Source organism: Epinephelus fuscoguttatus, linkage group LG22 (assembly GCF_011397635.1).
Source record: "Epinephelus fuscoguttatus linkage group LG22, E.fuscoguttatus.final_Chr_v1".
NCBI classification, from domain to species: domain Eukaryota; kingdom Metazoa; phylum Chordata; class Actinopteri; order Perciformes; family Serranidae; genus Epinephelus; species Epinephelus fuscoguttatus.
This window is the reverse complement of record NC_064773.1, coordinates 8,480,009-8,503,598: the sequence shown is the minus strand read 5'-3', so window position 1 is coordinate 8,503,598 and position 23,590 is coordinate 8,480,009. Positions and strand designations below refer to the sequence as shown.

Here is a 23,590-nt window from a genome sequence, read left to right as displayed (position 1 = left end):
AAGGAGCTAAAATCAATTTAATCGTCTTTTTCAACAGGCAATTCCGTGATACTTCCATAGTTGTGGTTTTGACTGGTCTTAGAATAGATTCTGAGTCCTCTTTGTCTGAGACCGAGACAAGACGGAGTAAAAATGCGATCAAAATGAGACAGAGACCTTCAAAAAGTGGTTTTGAGACCAAACCAATCTTGAGTACTTCAACACTAGGGGTGGGGGATCAATACAGCATAGTATCGTGATTTTTTTTTTTTCTTGTGGCAATATCGTATCGTCACACAGTTCTAAGTATCGATTGTTATTATTTAAATTATTATTACAAATACAAATTTAACTTTATGTAGCCCACTAAAATAACATAATCAATTACTTTTTCAGTCCACTAGATACATTTTTGCTGGAAAAAAAAGAGTGAAGTGAGATGAACAGACTGAAAACTTTATTTTATTAGGTAGAACAGATGTTTGACTAAAATGAACAATGACAGCAATATAGTCCACGATGAGCAGCGCTAAAATCAACCTGTGTAGTTGTCCCTCCATTGTGACATTAGAAAGTGTCACATTCATCTTGCAAGTGTACTCTTCTTCAACATTTGCTTTACTTCCTGGATTTTTCCTACATGGAAATTCTGACCAATCAAAAGTAGCTTTCTCACACAAGGCATTTGATCTAGTCTGCTTGTAAATGCTGCCGTGAGAACACGAACCAACTCTAGGCAATTATACAACTTTGTAACAGAATGAGTCCCTGATTCAGACCAAAGCAAGACAACTCTAGGTCTGAAAGCACCCAAAAGCAAACATGGCTGTTTGGAGATGAGCATTAACCGTCTATATGCTGATGACACCTTGATTTATATTTATGTTCTCTCATCCTTCCCATCCTTTCCTTTCTACAGAAAGTGCAAGTTGTTATAACTGTTCTGGACTATGACAAGATCGGCAAGAACGATGCCATCGGCAAAGTCTTTGTGGGCCTCAACAGCTCGGGGACGGAGCTGCGCCACTGGTCCGACATGCTGGCCAACCCCAGGAGACCCATTGCCCAGTGGCACGTGCTGAAGCCTGAGGAAGAGGTGGATGCTCAGCTCTCCACCAAGAAATAGGCAGGGCCCTTTCAGCTCCTGCCTTGTAGTACTCTTTAGCCAGTATGTGTAAATACCTCAGTGATATATGGGTCCATCCATGTAACCCCGCCCTCCCCACCCCCTCAGCTTTACCTCCTGATATCACAAACAATCCTAATTGTTCAAACTTCCTGCGACATCCCACCCTCTGCTTTTTTTTATCAGGTTCCCTACTTTTCTTGCTTTTTGTTTCGTTCCTCTCTGATTTGTTTGTTCTCCATCTCTGTGCCCTTCACCACCCGACCAAATGCCCCCTTCTTTTAAGCAATATGATCTGTATAGATAGCGCATGACTGAAAGAATTTATTGTACCACAGTTGTATATATAAGTATGCAGACAAAAATGATTTCTAGTTTATGTGTTTGTATGTTGTTACCCGTTTCCTAATCTGTGTATATCTTGATGTTTTTAATAAGATGTTCTATTTTAAATTATGTAAATGCAGATATAGAGGAAAGCCAATATTATATATCCCAGGATTTAAAAATTCTACCTTATTACCTTATTGCATTCCAGATATTAAAAAAAAAAATTCCAACCTGCAAGACACTAGTGGAAATATATTCACATTGTAAAGGACGATGTCTGACTTTAAGTTCAGCAAAAGGATCATCATGGAAAAGACAGATGAATATATATACACACAAAACTCCAAAATACAAGGCCATTAACTACTATGGTTCTGAGGGAAAATTATGCTGCTGGAAATTATACAAGCACATGATTTCTTACGACTTTTTGTACTTATTTCTCAATCAGAGGACCTATGTGTTTAGCTTGATGCACACTGTTACCAGAAACAATAGTTAAACCAGTTAGCATCTTTTTTTCGTCTTCACATTTGGCAGTTTAAGTGAAATAGGTCCTCGTTTTAAAGGCCATCGTTCACTTATGCTGGCTCCTTTTCTTTTCCTGAAAATGGAAAATATTGCCTCCGAAAACCAAGACTCATTTCTCAACCCTTAACGAAACAGACCCCATGTGAAAAAAAAAGCACCAAGCTGTAGCCATTGTGTCCTTAAGCTCGATATTTTGTTTACTTTGAACAGCCTTGTCGTTGTTAGAAGTTTATCGCATTTAAGCCGGGGTCCGATCTTTCTTTGAGAGGGCGTTGAAAAAAAGAAAATAAAAAAAAAAAGAGTCGTGACTCTGGTTTTAAGAGGACTATTTTTAGAGCAATTCAACGTCTTGACTATTTTTCGTAAACTGCATGATTTTTTTTACGATCTTTACTAAAGGCTGGGACGGGGGGGAGATCTACTGACACCAGGGGCTGTCTCTTCTGATACGATCCCCTTGCCTTCAATCAGAGGAGAGGAAAATCAAGAGTTAAACTTTTGGGTCAATGTATGTGAATATATTGACAGAGGCGAAGCGAGTTTCTAAACACTGCCATTTTCCAGAGGTGACTTGTGTAAAGACCCTCTCTTCATGCACACTCCCACTTGCTAGTGGTTGTAGCTTTTGGTTTATTGGGAACAATGTCTTTGGCTGCAATGGTGCCCTGAATCGCAGTCTTTGCTTTGCGTTGCCTTCTCACAGTGACAATAGAGCTAGCCATGTTTTACTGCCAATTTTAACTTTTATGTGGCTGCTGTTTTGCACTGGATGTCTTTGAACTAGCTTGTCGACTTCTTTAGGAACAATTCTTTGGACGATTGTTGGGCTTCGTTTCAGGACACCTGCAGGGGGAGCCAGAACTCCACCTGCTCGATCAGCTTAATACACACACGAAAAACAAAAGAAAGCAATGATGACAAATCACGTTTCAGCCAACACATCAGTTTTGTTTTCTCGTTGGCAGCGGACTACACCAAGAGAATGCGAAATAACCGTAAAGTTAATGGTCTGCGTAGGCGATTAGTCCATCATGTCCTTTACTACGGGTCCAATTAGCAAAGTTTTAATCCATGAAAACCATGAAGTCTCTTATCTCGGAGGAACCTCTTGCATATACTCGATGCTAGCTTCAGGAGGACTTTCTAAATGTTTTCAATGTTATTGTGTAGTTGATAGCACTATTATGAAAAAGCTACTTGTCATTCCATAGGAGTCTCTGAGGACTGCTTTGTGTATCACTGTGACTGCCGTGTGTGCTTAGAGATGTAGACTTATCAGTAGGTAGCGAAACCAGTTTGTTCTGTAGTGATGTCGTAGCGTTTAATGCCATTTTCCCTTCTACACGCAGAGAAAGAGAAAGACAGAGGGTGCGCGTGGCGTCGATGCCCGACTGCACACAAAAAGGCCGGACAGATGTTCTATCCATGCGGGTCGCTTCACACAGCATTTTGTTGAGCACTGTGCAATACTTGTATGTTCATCCCATAGTGTTAACGTGGGTGGCGTTGCCCGAGAAAAAGAAAAAGAAGCAAACACCAGATTCTAACCCTTGAGGATGATTCCAGTCCAGAGAGATGTTTCTCCTTTCCAGTGAGATGGTTAGGACACAGCACACGTAGATTCAGCTTACAGGTTGGAGCTTGTCGACCTCTTTTTAGGGTTCCCTCCCTTTTCGCAGGTTCGTTTTTTCTCTTCTTGCACACAGTTCCAGCATCAAACGTTTCAGGGAGTATTAGTTAAATACCAAACGAGATTCTACATTTAAATATCCCCTTAAAATACATAAATGTATATATTTACATAACCGTGTCAGAAAAATGTATATCGAGAATAAATATAAAGCGACATGAACACGCAGATATCACTCTATCCATCATCCATATATTATATTTCATCATTATTATTTCAGTTTTTATTTCGCACCCACCCTGTTGATTTAAAAAACAAACCGTTTTATATTTGAGATGAAAACTGAATGTACAGTACGGACTGTGTTGGTATAGATTAACCGTGAGATTAGATGTACTTTGCACTTTCTGTTGTATGGAAAAAAATCCGTTTTGTTTCTATTTTTTTCAACTGTTATGAATTTATTTCATAGCCCTTCAGGGTTAAAACCTCCCCTGTCTGCATTCCAGAGTCATTGAATATACTTTAATACAGCTGCACCCCCAAATCCCTCGGAGGGATTTGGGGATTATTTAACATGTTTCACATATGTAGATTCATGAATTCCAGTACAGCTTCAGATTTAAATAAACAGATTAAAGTTAAAGGTAAAGGCAAAAACGGCCTGAGCAATTCGATATTAACGCAAAAAAGGTTGTACTAATGTAATTAACCGATCAAAGCTGAAAGAAAATTAAGATCTAAACATGTATAAATAAATGTATCAGGGAATCCAGTAACAGGAAGTGTTGCAGATTGGATTGCGAGGTGTGTGGAAACAAAACCACAAAGCCATTACCTGCGCTGCAAAGCAACGCTCCTCTTACTGTGATTTCCCACCAAAGTATGCATGCTTAAACAAAAATCTCCTCTTGTAAAAAAAAAAAAAAAAAACCTTATCAAGCTCTCTGTGTGACAAGGAACTCCAGATTCTCTCCAGTGGCGCTCGCTGATGAAAAAGCCACGCTGACCTTTCAGAAACAAAGCTGTGTAAAGTATTAGAATCTGATGCTGTAGAAAGATCCTAGTTGCCTTTGTGTATATCAACTGCCTGCTTGAGTATTTTGTGTGTGGAAAAATTTTCTCTGTAATCTTGTAGAACTGTTTGGGGTGTTTTTTCCTGCCATATCGCTCGCGGTGACGGCGAGCCGCCGACAGTTATATTTGCTGTGTATACCTTCATTTTTTGACGAGGTGTTTTACAGTTTTGTTTCACTTTGTGTAGTGATTCACTCTGTGGAGTTTTCTGACTGTTGTTATATAACTTCATATACACAAATGATCAATAAAAATGTTTTATTTCCTGTTGATACAGAATCTTATCATGTCGTATTTTCAGTCAGGGTCGCAACTTCCTGTATGGGACCTAGGTAGCCCTGTATGAGGAAAACTAAAGGCAAAAGCATCTGGGGTGCAGCACAAAAACAAGAAGAAGTCACCTCACAGTAAGAGGGTCCCTGATCAAACCCAGGGTGGGGGGCTTGAACCTCGTGCAGGAGGCAAAGGGCCACATCTCGGAGCCTTAAGGGTATGACTGTAGTGAGTAAGGCTCCAATGAAGATTCTCAGATCCTGTTAATACGACAACGATTTCAAGCGCAAACATTAAACTTTCGTTGCGTTTTGAAAACAGGATCCAGAGTGCAATTTTTTGAAAACAACACCATCTCCAGTGTCATGTAAACTTGCAATATACGCAAACCAAGACTTGGCGCACATGCGCATTACGGTTCCAGTCACAAGGCATGCGCAAGAAAGTCGACCAGCCGAGTTCTATTTGTGCTGCTCATTCTGTTGAATTTATCAACGCTTCCCCATCATGGTGTAGATTTACTGTAGCACCTCCACCTCGTCGTCCATCCAGACAAACTTGTTGTTGTTTCATTACAAAGTCACATCGCCAACTACTGGCCTGGCATGTATACTGCAGTGTTTTGGTCATTTTTGCGAAGCCATGCGCCGGCGATTGTAATCAAAGCATTGCCGCCTGAACATGGAACTTTTTTCAAAACGAAAATGAGAAACGATTCGGTTTCGATTTCAGCGGATCGTTTTCGTGTAAACACGGCTTCAGCCATCCAGGTCATGGTAACCTTAAGTGCTATATCGTAGGCAACTGGACTTGCTTACGTTTCTTGAAGACGTTTTGCCTCTTGTCCAAGAGGCTTCTTCAGTTCCAACTGAATGGTCTGTGTGGGTGTGAACCCTTACAGAGTCATTAAGGTCACATGTGAGTCGTTGATGGCCAGGTGGGTCAATGACTCACACGTGACCTTAACGACTCTGTAAGGGTTCACACCAGCACTGAGTATAGAGCCTGCAACTCTGCGCCAGTCCAAAAGAACTGAAGAAGCTTCTCGGATGACAGGCGAAACGTCTTCAAGAAACACAAGTAAGTCCAGTTGCCTATGATATAGCACGGAAGGCTCCAATGAATCAGTGCCCGTCATATTTAAAGAGGCAATAGTAGAGGATGAGGGTCACCCGCCAGACCCTTTGGTCAACCTCCCTGTAACAGGGGTAACTGCAGACTTACAGGATGAGTTTGAAACTTCGGGGGTGTGACGAAGGGTTAGGAGCAGCCACTGGAGCAGGAGTTTTCGTCTTTTCGTACTGGTCTTTGGGTAAGAGGCCTCTGACAAAATGGGGGTTCATCCCATATGCCAAAATAATGGCCTTCCCTTTGACCCTCCAGATACTGACTCCCTGAAGGACAAACTAGAGGCCAGTTCAAGAAGAAATACAGACTTGATTGCAGACCCCAAAGGCCCAGCCACAAATGGGACTGAGGCCTGCACAGTGGTTGAGGGTTTATTAGATCTTGATGGTGGATTATCAAGAGTTCTGAGTTATACAGGTGGCAGCAAATTTGATCAATAAGTATCTGCATGTTCTCCCCGTGTCAGCGTGGGTTTCCTCCAGGCACTCCAGCTTCCTCCCACAGTCCAAAGACAATCAGATTATCTGGTAACTCTAAATTGTCCGTAGGTGTGAATGTGAGTGTGAATGGTTGTCTGTCTCTATGTGTCAGCCCTGTGATAGTCTGGTGACCTGTCCAAGGGTGTACCCTGCCTCTCATCCAGTGTCAGCTGGGATAGGCTCCAGCCCCCTGTGACCCCCAACAGGATAAGAGGTTATGGATATTAGCGTCAACAGAGCGTTCATTTTAATCAGCAAAAAATGCTGTGACTCCTCAAACAGTTGCTTTAATAACAGAATCAGCATTTCTTACTCTCACTACAGTGTTGGTATTGATTGGCAGAAGAAGTATGACTAACTGCTCCTGCATGAAACTCCCGTCACATCAAAACGAAAAGTATCTGCATGACAAATTTCACTTTTAATGATGATTTTTTTGGCTCTCAACACTTTGAATTCACTGTGAATCGCCCACAGCAGCCTGTTAACAAGGTCACTACTGCCATCTAAAGGACGCAACGCAGCACAGCATGGTGTATGAGTGTGTGAGCCCAGCAATGAAAAAAACACAGATCATGTTTTCCATTTTGCTCCAGGCTCAGATCAATTTCTATTAGTGCATATTCACTGATGTCTACTAGAGCCAGAAAATGAGGACAGGAGTTTGTCCTCCCACCAAATGCGTGATGTCACATCGATGTGAAGCTCAGCTGAGAGTGAATTCGATGATGAGAGCACCCTGATGTTGTAGGTGTATAGATTTTAGGCTGTTGCTTTGAAATGAGGCTCATTTAGGTGTTAAAGGGCCCAAAGGCTCATCAGCAATAATGTCCGTAAACCCCCTAACATCAGGTGTCTTTTAATTAACTCTTTAACAAGCTTTAAAAATGATCTTATTCCTCAGGATCTGACAGTTTTACATATATATTATTTATCTGCTTCAAACATTATATTTGATTTACACTGAATAAAATACTAAAACCCAAGATGTTAAAGCTGCTCTGTTGCATCAAATGGGAATTGCATAATTTTATACATATTTCCCCAAATTTAGCCTGACAAACTTGTAGTTGTAGGAAACATTTTACATAAAATTCTGTAGGATTGAACACAATTTGGCTGCACAGCCTGGCGTTACACCCAGGCTGGCCCACAGAAAAGAAAGGTCTAGTGTATTATTTATTTATTTATTTATTTATTTAATGGTAACAGAGAGTAAACTATATCCATAATAGGTTGTCAGTAAAATTCTGTAGCTTTGTTCAGATTCTGACTTGAACTTTTAGTAAAAATAGGCTCTGATTTCAATTTGTTTGTGTCATCAAATCATTAAATTTTAATGGACCAAATTTTGGCATCAAACATCAATATCTTAAACACCAAAATGAACAAATCTAAGGCAACTTTTTGCGTTTATTTTTGCTGATGTCACACGTTATTTTTGAACATTTCATTTTATTTTTGAACACTTTATGGACACCACTGGAAGCATTGCTGTCCCCCATGTTGTTATTTGCACATTCAGTATTCACTTGCACTAAATATGTTCACTTTAATCCACTGCTCACTTTTTTATCCACTGCTCATTATTATTATTGTTATTATTTATTGCTCTTTCTTGTATCTGTTTCTGCATGCCTATTTTTTTTTTTAAGTTTTTAAATATTGAAATAAATAAATAAATATCTTTACCCTTGACTGCTGTAGCACTGGAATTTCTCAATTGTGGGATCAATAAAGGTGTATCTTATCATATCTTATCTTAACATACTCATGTACAAATCTTAGAGGGGACATTTCAAGATTCATGATAAACTTTATTGACCCAGAGGAGATTACAGTCACAAAGATGCACCTAACAGGTGAGTAACCTTAAAAACTAGACACAATATGAAGCTTGACAAACAGTAATACAATGAGATAGGTACTATTTGTGAAGCTACAAATATTTTTCCTTGAGCCTCCCTGAGTGACTCACGGGAAAAAAATGCATGACCCTACTGCCACAATGAATTAGTTGTCAGATTTTCAAAACTCACCCTTTAATGTTTGAAAGTTAAAAGTTTAAAGATAAAATACCAGGGGCCGTATTCACAAAGCTTCCTCATACTAAGAGTTGCTCCTAGTGACACAATGCTAAGAGAATTCTTAGAATTGTGACGCTTTCTTTTTCTTAGAATTTCCCCTTAAAGTTAAGAGTAGGTCCTTATAAAGATAACAATTATTCACAGAGCATCTTAGCCCTTAAAAGAGCTCCTAAGGTGAAAAACTGTTCAGAGCAGGGAGGAGGACTTTTAAGAGGCTCAAGAGTTTCTTAATCAGAGGAGAAAATGGCGGACAGCAACTCCTTAGAAAGAGTTGCTTACTGAATATGGCCCCTGACGTGTCCTTGGACTGTTGGAAATATGAAAATTCAATGACAATTTCTGTTTTTACAGTTTCTGGCTATAATGTATGGTGGAATATTGACTGGCTGGTTTGGAAGGCAGGTTTTCCTTAAAAAAAATAAAATAAAATAAATAAATACAAAATAAAAACGTGTAAATTTTGTTCACCACTTCCCAAAAGCCAAATGAAAAATATAAGTCCCTCCCCGGTGCATTTTTTTTTGTTGACATACCTTACCCTTTTGTCACCACCCTCTTCCCCCTCACAAGTAACGAACAGTCCCTTATGAAGGACCAAAGCAGCCACACTGTGTCATGCCCACGTGGTGCCCATGGATAACACCGTCCCTAATATTTGGTCACGTAAATCTCCTAATGCACTTGTTTTTATGTCAGTTGTAAACTGTACACTTTTAATTTAAATAGTCCACACGTTTTATTTTATTTTATTTATTATTGAAGAGTTTTATTCTGAAAGGTCCTCCATGTGGAAGTGACGTTTAAGCTTCTTCTTTGTCAAAGTAGCTAGCGTTAGCCGTTACCACACCGGAAGTTGTATTTACTCAGTTGAAAAAATGTTTAAAAACCGTGTTATTTCGTGGTGAATAAAGGAATGAGATAATATGTATTATATTTAGTTAAATAACTTCACTGCTGTTGCTGACTTTCTGGGTGTTGTTCGAGAAAAATCGCATTATTTCCGAAGCAATGCTTTTATTTTCATAAACCGTGACCGGATGTTTGTGTTAGCTCCAGCTAGCTTGACAGCAACACTACTTGACAGCCCCCGTAACAGTTTGCAGTAACCTCACTGTCTGCTGCTGCTTTCTGCATTGACAAACAACCTTACCGTAACCGAAACTGACTGAAAATGTTGCGGTACATCATTGGTGTAAGTATACCTTCATTAAAAGCAGCCAGGCTTATTCTATTTTAGCTAACTCCGTTGCGTTAGCTCAGGCTAACAGTAGCTAACATTTAGTTTCCCTCATCAAGTTGAGCTGGGAGCTGTGTCGGCCCCTGCCCACAGGAATGGCTATGACTCATTTCTCCTGTTATGGATTAAACTGAAATGGCTTGACTTCAGTTGGACAACGCCCCGCAGAGGTCTCAAACAGTTGGTAGCTAATGCTAGCTGCTTGTGGTCTGACTCATCTTGTTTGTGACCTTTTATCGCAGCTGATCCGAGGCGGCTTTGACAGCATCATCAACTTGATCTTCAGACTCTTCTTCTCCAAGAAGAAACCAGCCCTGACCTTAGAGGACCCCAACATCAAGTATGCACTGCGGCTGCTCGACAAACAGGTAACTCTTCATTTGCTTAAAACAGATGCACACAATAGCCTGTCTGTGTTTACAAACGCAGCTGGTGCGTTCAGGCACCACTGTAGCTCTGTGCTGGTATTTGCATGATTTTTTTTTTATCATGTGTGTTTCTTGTGCAGATTGTCAGCCATGACACAAGGAAGTTCCGCTTTGCACTGCCGTCCCCTGAACACATCCTCGGTCTCCCTATCGGTTAGTATCAACACTTCCACGTCAGGAAACAAACTCTACACACAGTCATTATGAGAACGTCACATTATTGTTAACAGTCATAAACTCAGAGTACAGTAACGTATATGGACATAAACAAAAATACAAAAGCTCAGGAATTAAATTACAGTATCACACAAGTAAATATGAGATAGTGGGATTTTATTTAGTGTTTAAAATAGGGGAAGAAGAAGAAGAGAAAAAAACCCCATCTACATTTGATGTACATACTGTTGATTTATGTTGTCTTTGCTGCACGTCATGTTTCTCAAAGTCAAGGACCCTTCCTTGGGAGGACGGGTCCTGCAGGGACAAGGCAAGAGTCCTTCCTAGCCTTCAGTGAACACACATTGGAACAGGCTAACGTGTGTCCCCAGGTGATCGTCATTAACCCTCAGCAGACTGAGGGGTTTCAGTTACTGTGATCATTTTATAACTCTCTAATGTTGTTGTACAATCTTTTTTTTTTTTTTTTAACTTTATTACAGGTACAGTACATAAACACACAGACATATTGAGATGTGTAGGTGTTATTAAGAGGCTTTGTGTGGCATGTAACAGTCCCATTTTTCCCAGTATTCATCTCCTTTTGAAGCTGCAATGTAACAGTCATTTTCTCCATTCCACGAAAAGAGTTTATAATGTTCGTAAACAGTCTCATGGCAGGAGGGTTTCACTGAAGCCAACATTTGGTTATTGGTTGTTGTACAATCTGAACAAATGTAGCCAGTATTTTCAGAGTCACGTGACTTTTAGAGAATATATTTCTGGATCATATTTAAGAGGAAGTGGAGTAATGAAGTAAACAGTCTTACACACAGAATCACACTGTGCTCTGATGAGGCACGCTGCTCTGAAACAGCTAACCACGCCGATTGTACATAATACTGCTGTGTCATCCTCTGAAATAAGTTCACCACAAAACAGAAGAGTGATGCTTTGACCTGCAGGATATTCTGATGTCTTTACTGTGGCTGTTCTCCAAAGCCATTCCCCCCAGAATTACACCAACTGATGCTGACAGAATGAAAGCAATGATGATGTCGTTATCATGTGAATCATGGGGGGAGGAGGGGTCAATTAAATTATGATGTTTCTGTCGTTATTGTTTTCACGCTTGTAGGATAAAAACTTCCAGGAGATATTAATCCAAATAAATGACATATTTATGGAAATCCTGCCGAGCTCTGCTGGCGCAGGTTTCATTGAAGAGGCCCCACCCTCACTTCCAGCAAATCATGTGCAAAGCGTTTTATATCTGTGAAGGATCCACACATGCATCCTGGGAGCTTCTCTGAAAGACAGAATCTGTCCTTGGTGAAATTCAGAAAGATCCTTGACATTGGGACAGTCCTTCGGCGGGGGTCGATGACGTAGCGTCCTTCAAAGTCAGCTGTTTGAGGATCCTTCCTTGACTTTGAGAAACACCCTCCGTCTCACCCTATCTGTTCTATCAAATAAAGCCCCCCAAAATATCTTTAAAAATTATAAGCAGTTGAAGATAATATTAGGGCTCCAACTACTATTGTTTTTATTTTCTTGCAATATGCCGTTTAGTTACTAGGTCTATTGTTATCACAGTTTCTCAGAACAGAATATGATGTCTTCATATTGCTTTTTTAATCTGACCATCATTCCCAAACCTAAATATATTCAATTTTTCTTCCTTTATGACAAAAGAAACACAAAGTCCTCACTTTTGAGAAACTTGAGCCAGAGACTGTAATAGCTACAGTATATACACATGCAGTTCTTGAACTGAACACAGGGTGGAGCAGTTATGTGTGAGGTACATATAGGTAGGCTCCAGGTGCTGAGAATCAGGTGTGTGGAAAGCATGAAGTATCAGCTTGTAAAACTGAATAACTGAATGGAATAATGAATACATACAGACAGTGCTGTCGCCCTCCTGTGTCATGGTGGGCATGTGTGTATTTTATTAAGAGTAAATGGATCGTCAACTCCGAAGATGCACTGGACAGTAGTTTATTCTCAGCCCAGAACACTCGTCCACAACAAGTTGACCCGTTCAGTGGCTTGTTTAGACATTTTGTTTTATTAAAAAGTCACTACAAAAGCTAAACTGAGGCACTCACCATGGTTCTGTGTTTTCCTCTCCAGGGCAGCACATCTATTTGTCTGCAAGAATAGACGGGAAGCTGGTCGTCCGTCCGTACACACCAGTGTCCAGCGATGATGACAAAGGCTTTGTGGACTTGGTGGTGAAGGTACAGCCTTTTAAAGTTTTCCTGTATACATGTATAGTTGTGCATGTTCTTTTCCTAATCTAGTTCCCCTTGTTGTCCCTTGTTGGCAGATTTACTTTAAGAATGTTCATCCTAAATTCCCCGAGGGGGGGAAGATGAGTCAGTACTTGGAGAGCCTCAGGATCAACGACACCATTGACTTCAGAGGACCCAGTGGTCTCCTTGTTTACAAAGGCAAAGGTGAGCACCATAACCTGATGTCCTCATACAGTGGGTGAACACATGTTTGTAGGTTTGTAACTGAGCTTCAGCAGCCTGATCTGACGCTGTCTCTTTCCCTCCACAGGAGTTTTTGCAATCCAACCAGAGAAGAAGTCCCCAGCTGAGACCAAGACAGCCAAACATGTGGGCATGATCGCTGGAGGGACGGGTAAGGAAACTTCACTCAGGAAAATGTGAAGCAGAGACTGTAATCCTGATGCATAATCTCATCACATGATCAGTTTGTTTTGTAAAAGATGGTCTGAACTTTAGCTCCTCAAAGTGTGGCCCACAGGCATGTGATGAATCAGCCAGGTTTATTAGAGTACTGTTGGCTTACAGGTCAGGTTAGGTACACTATGGTATTTTTTTGATATAATATATGACTGTTTGTTTGTTTGTTTGTTTTTAAAATTTTTGTCACAAACGAAACTATGATTTTTTTTCATCATTTTGGACGACATGCTATACTATGACTTTTTTTCATCATTTTGGACGACATGCTATACTATGACTTTTCTTTCATCATTTTGGACGACATGCTATACTATGACTTTTTTTCATCATTTTTAACGACATGCTATACTATGACTTTTTTTCATCATTTTTAACGACATGCTATACTATGACTTTTTTTTCATCATTTTTAACGACATACTATACTATGACTTTTTTTCATCATTTTTAACGACATGCTATACTATGACTTTTTTTTCATCATTTTTAACGACATGCTATACTATGACTTTTTTTCATCATTTTTAACGACATACTATATACTATGACTTTTTTTCATCATTTTTAACGACATACTATACTATGACTTTTTTTCATCATTTTGGACGACATGCTATACTATGACTTTTTTTCATCATTTTGGACGACATGCTATACTATGACTTTTTTTTCATCATTTTTGACAACATACTATACTATGACTTTCATCATTTTTGACAACATACTATACTATGACTTTTTTTCATCATTTTGGACGACATGCTATACTATGACTTTTTTCATCATTTTTAACGACATACTATACTATGACTTTTTTTTCATCATTTTTAACGACATACTATACTATGACTTTTTTTTCATCATTTTGGACGACATACTATACTATGACTTTTTTTTCATCATTTTGGACGACATGCTATACTAGGACTTTTTTTCATCATTTTTAACGACATGCTATACTATGACTTTTTTTTCATCATTTTTAACGACATACTATACTATGACTTTTTTTTCATCATTTTTAACGACATGCTATACTATGACTTTTTTTCATCATTTTTAACGACATACTATATACTATGACTTTTTTTCATCATTTTTAACGACATGCTATACTATGACTTTTTTTCATCATTTTGGACGACATGCTATATTATGACTTTTTTTCATCATTTTTAACGACATACTATACTATGACTTTTTTTCATCATTTGGGACGACATACTATACTATGACTTTTTTTCATCATTTTTAACGACATGCTATACTATGACTTGTTTTCATCATTTTTAACGACATGCTATACTATGACTTTTTTTCATCATTTGGGACGACATACTATACTATGACTTTTTTTCATCATTTGGGACAACATACTATACTATGACTTTTTTTCATCATTTTTAACGACATACTATACTATGACTTTTTTTCATCATTTTTAACGACATGCTATACTATGACTTTTTTTCATCATTTGGGACGACATACTATACTATGACTTTTTTTCATCATTTTTAACGACATGCTATACTATGACTTTTTTTTTCATCATTTTTAACGACATACTATACTATGACTTTTTTTCATCATTTTTAACGACATGCTATATACTATGACTTCTTTTTCATCATTTTTAACGACATACTATACTATGACTTTTTTTCATCATTTTTAACGACATACTATACTATGACTTTTTTTCATCATTTTTAACGACATGCTATACTATGGCTTGTTTTCATCATTTGGGACGACATACTATACTATGACTTTTTTTCATCATTTTGGACGACATGCTATACTATGACTTTTTTTTCATCATTTGGGACGACATACTATACTATGACTTTTTTTCATCATTTTGGGCGACATGCTATACTATGACTTTTTTTTCATCATTTGGGACGACATACTATACTATGACTTTTTTTCATCATTTTTAACGACATACTATACTATGACTTTTTTTCATCATTTTTAACGACATGCTATACTATGACTTTTTTTTCATCATTTGGGACGACATACTATACTATGACTTTTTTTCATCATTTTTAACGACATGCTATACTATGGCTTGTTTTCATCATTTGGGACGACATACTATACTATGACTTTTTTTCATCATTTTGGACAACATGCTATACTATGACTTGTTTTCATCATTTTCAACGACATGCTTCACTATGACTTTTTTCATGGTTTTTGACAACATGTTATACTTAAATGTTTTTTATGTCATACTGTACTGTGACTATTTATTATATATTAACTATATATATTAACATTCTTAATCACTTAGCACTTAACATGAGAAATGATGTCCCACAAGGAAAGTTTGAACATTTTGAGAATTTTTTAATACAGAAATTAATGACGCACAGAACTGGCAATACTTTTGTGGTTCTCCTTTGCAACTTACTCCACCCACATCAGTTCTGTGTCCCTTACCCTTTTTTTTTAGAAGTCTTATCTTATTCTCACAGTTTTGAGGTGATAAGGGCTCAGCTGGGTTGTTCTGTCAGCCATTCATATCTGATCAAACCACTCCCATGCAGTCCCTCTGAAGCAGAGTTTTTGGGTGTTACACTTTGTAATACCTTATAAATAAAGATATATACTTATATAATTTTTATTATTGCTTATTTTAGTCATGAATATATGTTACAGATAAATACTTTAAATTTTAGGCGAAGTTTTCAGGAGCTTTAAGGTTTTTCTTTCCTGGAACCCAGGGTGAGAGGGATAGATACATTTGGCCATGTATTGTATGTGTAATGAAGGTAATTTCATGTCTGAGGCCAAAAACATGACCACCTCCTGTTCTGTTTTCTTCCAGGGATCACTCCCATGTTGCAGCTCATTACAGCTGTGATGAAGGATCCACAGGACCAGACCGTGTGTCACTTGCTGTTTGCCAACCAGGTGAGTTTCATCAGCCTGGATCATATGATGCACTGATGTTTGCAGACAGTGTTATTAGAATTTATTTGTCTTCCTGTGTACCTGGGAAGGAGTGGTTAATACTAAAATAAAGTTTCTCCCTGTCACAGACTGAGAAAGACATCCTGTTGCGACCAGAGTTGGAAGAGATCCAGGTCAACAACCCGGACCGGTTCAAGCTGTGGTTCACCGTAGACAGAGCACCTGAAGGTACCATACTTTTCATGAAATTTGAACACAGCCTTGCAAATTACAACTGCCAACATACGGCTAGGTCTTACTGTCATCTCAGATGTTGAACGGTCTCATGCAGAGCAGGTTTTCGTGAACAGGATATTGTGATTATCTGGTGTCCACACCATCAGCAGCATGGTTCATATTGACAACAGTTTCACTCATTTATGCCTGGGATATATTCTGATATTTTCCAAATGTTTGTTTAGGGCTACAGCTAGTTCATAGAATGTCAGAAAACGAACAACCATGCAAAGATGCATATCAATTGTAACAATTTTAGATTCAGTGTTTTATTGTATTATATCAAAATCAAGTTAAATAGTATTACCCCATCCCAACAACAAGTGCTCTGCAGATGTACAGATAATACGTAGCTTATAACCAGCGAATACAATCAAGTACACTAACACCCTTAATATATTAATTTTCCTTCTTTCTTAATAAGCTAATAATCAAGGACAAACTCACAAGACAAAAACAAGTTGAAGGCACTTTAATTGGAAGACAGCGACAGGGTGTTTCTTGTGTTGTCTTCATGTGAACAGTAATAGTATGTAATAAATTGACAAAAAAATGACACAGTGTAGGATGTCAAACAAAAAAAAATCAATGTATAGTATCAATCGATTTTATTTATAAAGCCCAATATCACAAATCACATTTTGCCTCACAGGGCTTCACAGCATATGACATCCCTCTGTCCTTAGGACCCTCACAGCGGATAGGGGAACCCCCTTTAACTGGGGGAAAAAGCGGTAGAAACCTCAGGAAGAGCAACTGAGGAGGGATCCCTCTTCCAGGACGGACAGACGTGCAGTAGTATGTGATAAATTATGAAAAAAAACACAGTATATGAAAAAATGAAAAGATGGCATTATGGAATAAAAACAAAAGAAAATTGAATGAATGGCATGTGTCATAGTATAGCATGTAAAAAAAAACTATATAGTATAGCATGTCGTCCAAAATCATGAAAAAAAGTCATAGTATAGCATGTCGTCCAAAATGATGAAAGAAAAGTCATAGTATAGCATGTCGTCCAAAATGATGAAAGAAAAGTCATGGTATAGCATGTCGTCCAAAATCATGAAAAAAAGTCATAGTATAGCATGTCGTCCAAAATGATGAAAGAAAAGTCATAGTATAGCATGTCGTCCAAAATGATGAAAAAAAGTCATAGTATAGCATGTCGTCCCAAATGGTGAAAAAAAAGTCATAGTATAGCATGTCGTCCAAAATGATGAAAAAAAGTCATAGTATAGCATGTCGTCCAAAATGATGAAAAAAAGTCATAGTATAGCATGTCGTCCAAAATGATGAAAAAAAGTCATAGTATAGCATGTCGTCCAAAATGATGAAAAAAAGTCATAGTATAGCATGTCGTCCAAAATGATGAAAAAAAGTCATAGTATAGCATGTCGTCCAAAATGATGAAAAAAGTCATAGTATAGTATGTTGTCAAAAATGATGAAAAAAGTCATAGTATAGCATGTCGTCCAAAATGATGAAAAAAAGTCATAGTATAGTATGTTGTCAAAAATGATGAAAAAAGTCATAGTATAGTATGTTGTCCAAAATGATGAAAAAAAGTCATAGTATAGTATGTTGTCCAAAATGATGAAAAAAAGTCATAGTATAGCATGTCGTCCAAAATGATGGAAAAAAAGTCATAGTACAGTATGTCGTCCAAAATGATGGAAAAAAAGTCATAGTATAGTATGTCGTCCAAAATGATGAAAAAAAGTCATAGTATAGCATGTCGTTAAAAATGATGAAAAAAAGTCATAGTATAGCATGTCGTCCAAAATGATGAAAAAAAGTCATAGTATAGTATGTCGTCCAAAATGATGAAAAAAAAGTCATAGTATAGTATGTCGTCCAAAATGATGGAAAAAAAGTCATAGTATAGTATGTCGTCCAAAATGATGGAAAAAAAGTCATAGTATAGTATGTCGTCCAAAATGATGAAAAAAAAGTCATAGTATAGTATGTCGTCCAAAATGATGAAAGAAAAGTCATAGTATAATACTCATAAAAACAGTAATAGTATGTTGTTGTGATACATTGAGTTGTGTTTAACCTTTCAGCCCTTCTCTGTGTTTCAGGCTGGGAGTACAGCCAAGGCTTCATCAATGAAGACATGGTGAGGGAACACCTGCCACCTCCAGGTGACGACACTCTCATCCTCATGTGTGGACCTCCGCCAATGATCCAGTTTGCCTGCAACCCCAACCTGGACAAAGTCGGCCACTCCGACAGCCGGAGGTTTACCTTCTAGACGTCCATTCTCATCATGGAAATGAAGTTTGGGCATATAAGGGCATCCAGTTATTTTATTCTCTACCCCAAAGCGTTAAAGCACTCGTACAGTTGCAGTGGGTATTGCACTATGTATACTATATTTATGCCCTGATATTCATCATGCAGCAGAATTACAGCATGGACCAATAATTGTAATCAGGAAGTGTCATGGAAGGAGAAGGAAATAGGAAATATGTGGGCTTGTTTGGGATTGAAGTACGTGGAGAAGATGGATTAACCAAAAGTGTTTATATATAGTTGGCTTGGAAATAAGGATGTGATTCCAAATCTGTTGCAAACAATATCGAGGAGTTAAGGTTTACTGGCTGTTTTCTGAGTGCCTTAACTTGCAAAGCTTTTTTTATGCACACTTTAAGATTCGCGACCACTTGCGTCATTTATACAGAGCTGTACTAATTATACTAATTATTCCATTACTGCTGTTTTGAATGTGTTTCAGAGTTATACCTGCCCTCTATCTATCTGTCGTCACGTCAAAGATGTCAATATTTTGCTAGAACATGTTCAGTGACTTGTTGAACGTTGTGTGGTTACTGATACGATGTCTTTGCTGCAAGTCTGGCAACAGTGGCTACCTGTGTGTGGATATGCAACATAAAGCAACTACTGCTATTGAATTTTTGACACTTTATTATTTTGTATTTTGATTGACTCACTGTCCGACAGCACGCTACCTGTTTGGAGAAGCAGACACGGAGTACTGCCACTGAAGCTAAGCCATGTACAGCTGTAGACAAGGGCAACAGCAAAACTTATTTTAGCCACATAAAAAAGTCAGTATCAGTTTAAGCGTACGGTATAATTTTTTATTAATGTTTTCACAGCTTTACCTTGCCGTCAGACAGCCCTCTTCAACAGGGAACAGATGATTACGACTTCATTTACCTGTTAGAGAGGGCTGTCTGGCACCAAGGTAAAGCGGTATGTTTTGTTGCTGGCCCCGTCCAACGCAGTACATTACTTCCCCTCCTTGGTGGTACTTCTGCCTGCTTCTCCAAACCGGGGTCATGCCGTCTCTTATCTATTGTAGGAAACACACTGACAACGGGTAAATATAGCATACAACCATTATTTAAAAAAAAAAAAAAAAAAATCCGAACAATGAAAATGGATTTTCTATGTTTTTATTACCAAAAATTTAAAAACAAGACTTTGGTTTCCATCTTTGCAGTCATGCCGTTTTGTTTTTGTTTTTTTTAAGGAAGAGTTTGACATTTGGAGAAAGAGTTAGACGAGCTAGAGGGGATAGCTTTAAAATACACCAGCACCTCTAAGCTCATTAATCAATTTGTGCTTTTAGGGAGAACTAACAATTTTGTGGTGAACAGCATTTCAGCAAAAGAGATAAAACATGTTAATTAGTGAGCTTTAGAGATTCTGGTCGTCTTTATGCTAAGCTAATCGCCTTCATATGTAAAACACAGACATAAGAGTGCCAGCGATCCCCTCTCCTAATCCTTGTAAAGAAAGCAAAACAGGGTATTTCTCAAAATGTCAAACCAAGAACAAAACATTTCTCACTTCCTTCCTGGTGGTATCTAGCCAGTAGCCATGCAGATAGTTTGATGTTATTAGTTCAGGTTTTAAGATATCTGCCTCTGAGATCTCTGTCTAAAGAGACACTGTTATTAAAAAAAAAAACAAAAAAAAAAACACTTCACAGCAGTGAGCACCACACACAAAATCCCAATCACCCACATATCGGACTGGAGTGGAGGCACAACTCTCAAAACCTGGACATACAAAACCATTCTGCTGAATATCACCAGCAGTAAATGAGAGCATGCTTGCTGTTACTAAATGAACTCATCTCAGAAGATAACATAAAGCAACTTTACGTACCACAAACCAAAATGAATGTGACTGCAGCTGACGACATGAAAACTTCAGAACTACACTCAAAATAAACGAGAGGATTAAAACAAACTAACATATGCTTACCTCACTGATAACTGAAACAAAACACTAATGCTTGAATAATAAGAGGTACATTAATACAATAAAACCTTGCATTTTCAGTTCATGCATTACATTTTGGACAGCTTCAATAAATATATGAATGGTCATCAAAGTTATGGCTGTACTTCTGACTGATGAGAAGGCTGTAACAGTGGAGGTCTCACAAGCTCTACAGGCTGGTGAGAGGTGGACGGATTTGGATTCTGGATGGCACAGTTTGGTTTACTTTCCCAAAGCATCTAAATCACACACCAGAGTTGTGGTCAGGTTTTGCCGCGTCAACAGAGATCTCAGGGAAAAACTCATCTTCCTTCAGCATGCTCTGAAACACAAAGAGGACCAGAGAGAATGAAGGAAACCCGTTTAATATTAACTCAGGTTTGTACATGTACAGGTTTGTATGTTCTGGGTAATGTTCTTAACTGACATGAAGTATATACACAAGGTAAAAGAATTCTCATAGTATGTCATATAAAAGTAATAACAATGTCATGGTATGTCATAAAAACAGGACTAAAAAAGTTACAGTATAGTATGTCGTAAAAATGGGACAAAAAAGTCATAGTATAGTACGTCATAAAAACAGGACTAAAAAAAGTTATGTAAAGTATGTCATAAAAACAGAACTAAAAAGTTATAGTATGTCGTGAAAATGGGACTAAAAAAGTTATAGTACAGTATGTCATAAAAACAGGACTAAAAAAAGTTATGTAAAGTATGTCATAAAAACAGGACTAAAAAGTTATAGTATGTCGTGAAAATGGGACTAAAAAAGTTATAGTACAGTATGTCATAAAAACGGGACTAAAAAAAGTCATAGTAAAGTATGTCGTAAAAAGGGGACTGTAGAAGTCAGTTTAGAATGTCATAAAAATTAATAAAAATATTCAAAAAATGTCAGAACAATATGTCATAAAAATGTGACTAAAAAACTCAGTTTTGTACGTCACGAAAAAGTGATAAAAATGTCATGGTATGTCAATAAAAAGAAGTAAATAAGAAGTCAAAGCATAGTATGTTATTAAAAGAAAAAAAAAAAAGAAATCACAAAAAGTCATGTCAATCCCTTGGCCATAAATTCCCTTATTTGGCACTCAGTCATTGAAACTTTAAGAAGCCCTGGTCTAGTCATACAAGAGAAGGTCAAAGTCTCACTGTTAGATTGTTGATTTCCTCAGAAAAAGCTCCTATCTGTCTCACAGTCCCTTCAGAGTCTTCCATCTGCCAAAAAAAGAACCCACAGAGGATGACGCAACAGACCAACCACATTGAAAATAAAGATACTTTTTTCAAAGGCTCAAATCACAAGCCAGTGTAACTGTTGATGATACTTTGGTAAGAAATCCAGTTGTATTAAAGAAGCTAGAAGTGGAAATTCCTCCGTACCTGTTCGAGGTGGTCAAGGTGTTCATCGTAGATCCGGAGGCCTCTCTGGAAGCTGCTGTTCTTGGGCATTTCCACGTTCATAGGGCAGATGTACTCCTCGCCATCATCATGACGTTTCTTCCTCAAAGTGCCAAAACCTCCAAATGACATGCGTCTAGGCTGGAGGAGGAAAAAGTTGGGTTTATAGTCAGCATTCTGCACCAATTTCATATAAAGCTGAAACAAATTATTGATTGAAAGAAAATGAATGTTTATGTCTTATTTGAGAATAAATTAAATAAGATGTCACAACAGCTTGATCAAGCCAATATCCGTTGGTAAGACACCAAAATCAGCCCTGTGTGTCCTCTGAGTGACACTCAATGAGTTCAGTGTGGAAGAGTCCAGTGACAGAGAGAGATTCATTTGTGATTCAGTGGACAGGCACTTACCTTGACCTTGGCAGTGGCTGTGAGGACGGTGTAGTCTGGGTTTTCCAGACAGTCTTGCTTGAGCCGCTGCGCCTCAGAGCCGATGAGCAGGTGGAAATGTGTTGCCAGGTGGCGTCTCAGCAGGGTTTTGTTGGGAGGAATGTTGAGCAGAAGGGCGAGCGCCTCCACGTTGAAGCGGGGCTCCAACACCTTCGGAGCGTGCAGACATTTGAGAAAACATCACGGTGAGAGGTCAAAAGAGGGGAATGATCAGAACAGATGACAAAGTCTGATGCAGAGCCACACCTGGGAATATATGTATTTTTTTAAACTAAATGACAAAGTGAGGCTGTCTGCAGCATATTCTACGACAAATGCACTGAAGGAGGACCACAGTGAAGTAAGTTAGCATTTATAATTCTCATATAAGACAATGTGTTGAACACACTCTATACCAGGTCACACATTACTGCAACGTGTTTATCAGTTAATCTTAAATTGAGACCCCAGCCACCCAAGATCAATGGTGCATTCATGCGCTACTCAAGATGATCATTCTTCCAACTTCATTGTGTTAATGAGCTTTAAACTGTAATGTATAAACAGTATACAAAGATGTTCTCAAACAACATGCTGATAACCACGAGCAGAAGAAACAGATCAGGTGAGAAATATGAAGCTCATTTTCAGATTATTCTGACGCCAAAGGAAGGCAGCACAAGACTGACGTCGGCTGTCATCTACTATGACACACTACACGAGATGAAACAATGGATTACTGTGTACGATACTTGTTTTAATTCCTGATCCGAGCCGATGCTGTGACGGGCTATAATCGCGCTGATATCGTGCAGTGTGAACCAAGCATTAGGAACAAAAAAATACATGCCTCATCCAATCTGCTGCTACCATCGTCTGTATTCACACTGGGTTTGTTTCATTTCATCTAATCCTGACTCCAGCCCCTTCCCTCTCACCATCAATCCACCATGAACGCCGCTGCCCCTCAGATTGGGAGCGTATTCTGCCAAATCCACAGATCGGAGCCACTCCATCACTCTGTGGTTGGTCCACTGGGCGATCTCTGCTGGTGTGATGTTGTTCTGGACAATGACAAGGGAATAATACAGATGTAAGGGGGTGCTTTAA

The 23,590-nt window shown here is 38.4% G+C and overlaps 3 protein-coding genes across 5 annotated transcripts in view; 2 read left to right on the top strand and 1 right to left on the bottom strand.

Annotated features, from left to right (window-relative positions):
- Positions 1 to 4,952, top strand: part of syt1a (synaptotagmin Ia) — a 337,362-nt gene extending 332,410 nt beyond the window's left edge. For all 3 annotated transcript variants that reach the window (XM_049566896.1, XM_049566895.1, XM_049566898.1), the window contains one exon: positions 899 to 4,952. In XM_049566896.1, coding sequence (XP_049422853.1) covers positions 899 to 1,105 — 207 coding nt within the window. In that variant the 3' untranslated portion in view covers positions 1,106 to 4,952. The remainder of the gene's footprint in view (positions 1 to 898) is intronic.
- Positions 4,953 to 9,679: 4,727 nt separating this feature from the next.
- Positions 9,680 to 19,303, top strand: LOC125882913 (NADH-cytochrome b5 reductase 3). Its single transcript, XM_049566905.1, has 9 exons — positions 9,680 to 9,832; positions 10,120 to 10,245; positions 10,386 to 10,458; positions 12,598 to 12,704; positions 12,794 to 12,923; positions 13,030 to 13,113; positions 16,024 to 16,109; positions 16,238 to 16,337; positions 18,470 to 19,303. The coding sequence occupies exons 1-9, from the start codon at positions 9,812 to 9,814 to the stop codon at positions 18,640 to 18,642; spliced, it is 900 nt and encodes a 299-aa protein (XP_049422862.1). The 5' UTR covers positions 9,680 to 9,811; the 3' UTR covers positions 18,643 to 19,303.
- Positions 19,304 to 20,477: 1,174 nt separating this feature from the next.
- ppfibp1a (PPFIA binding protein 1a) overlaps positions 20,478 to 23,590 on the bottom strand; it is a 42,092-nt gene continuing 38,979 nt past the window's right edge. The window contains exons 21-25 of the mRNA XM_049566826.1: positions 23,419 to 23,544; positions 22,463 to 22,651; positions 22,032 to 22,190; positions 21,801 to 21,866; positions 20,478 to 20,967 (exon numbers count right to left, since the gene is read on the bottom strand). Of these exons, the coding sequence (XP_049422783.1) occupies positions 20,890 to 20,967; positions 21,801 to 21,866; positions 22,032 to 22,190; positions 22,463 to 22,651; positions 23,419 to 23,544 (618 nt within the window). The 3' untranslated portion in view covers positions 20,478 to 20,889. The remainder of the gene's footprint in view (positions 20,968 to 21,800; positions 21,867 to 22,031; positions 22,191 to 22,462; positions 22,652 to 23,418; positions 23,545 to 23,590) is intronic.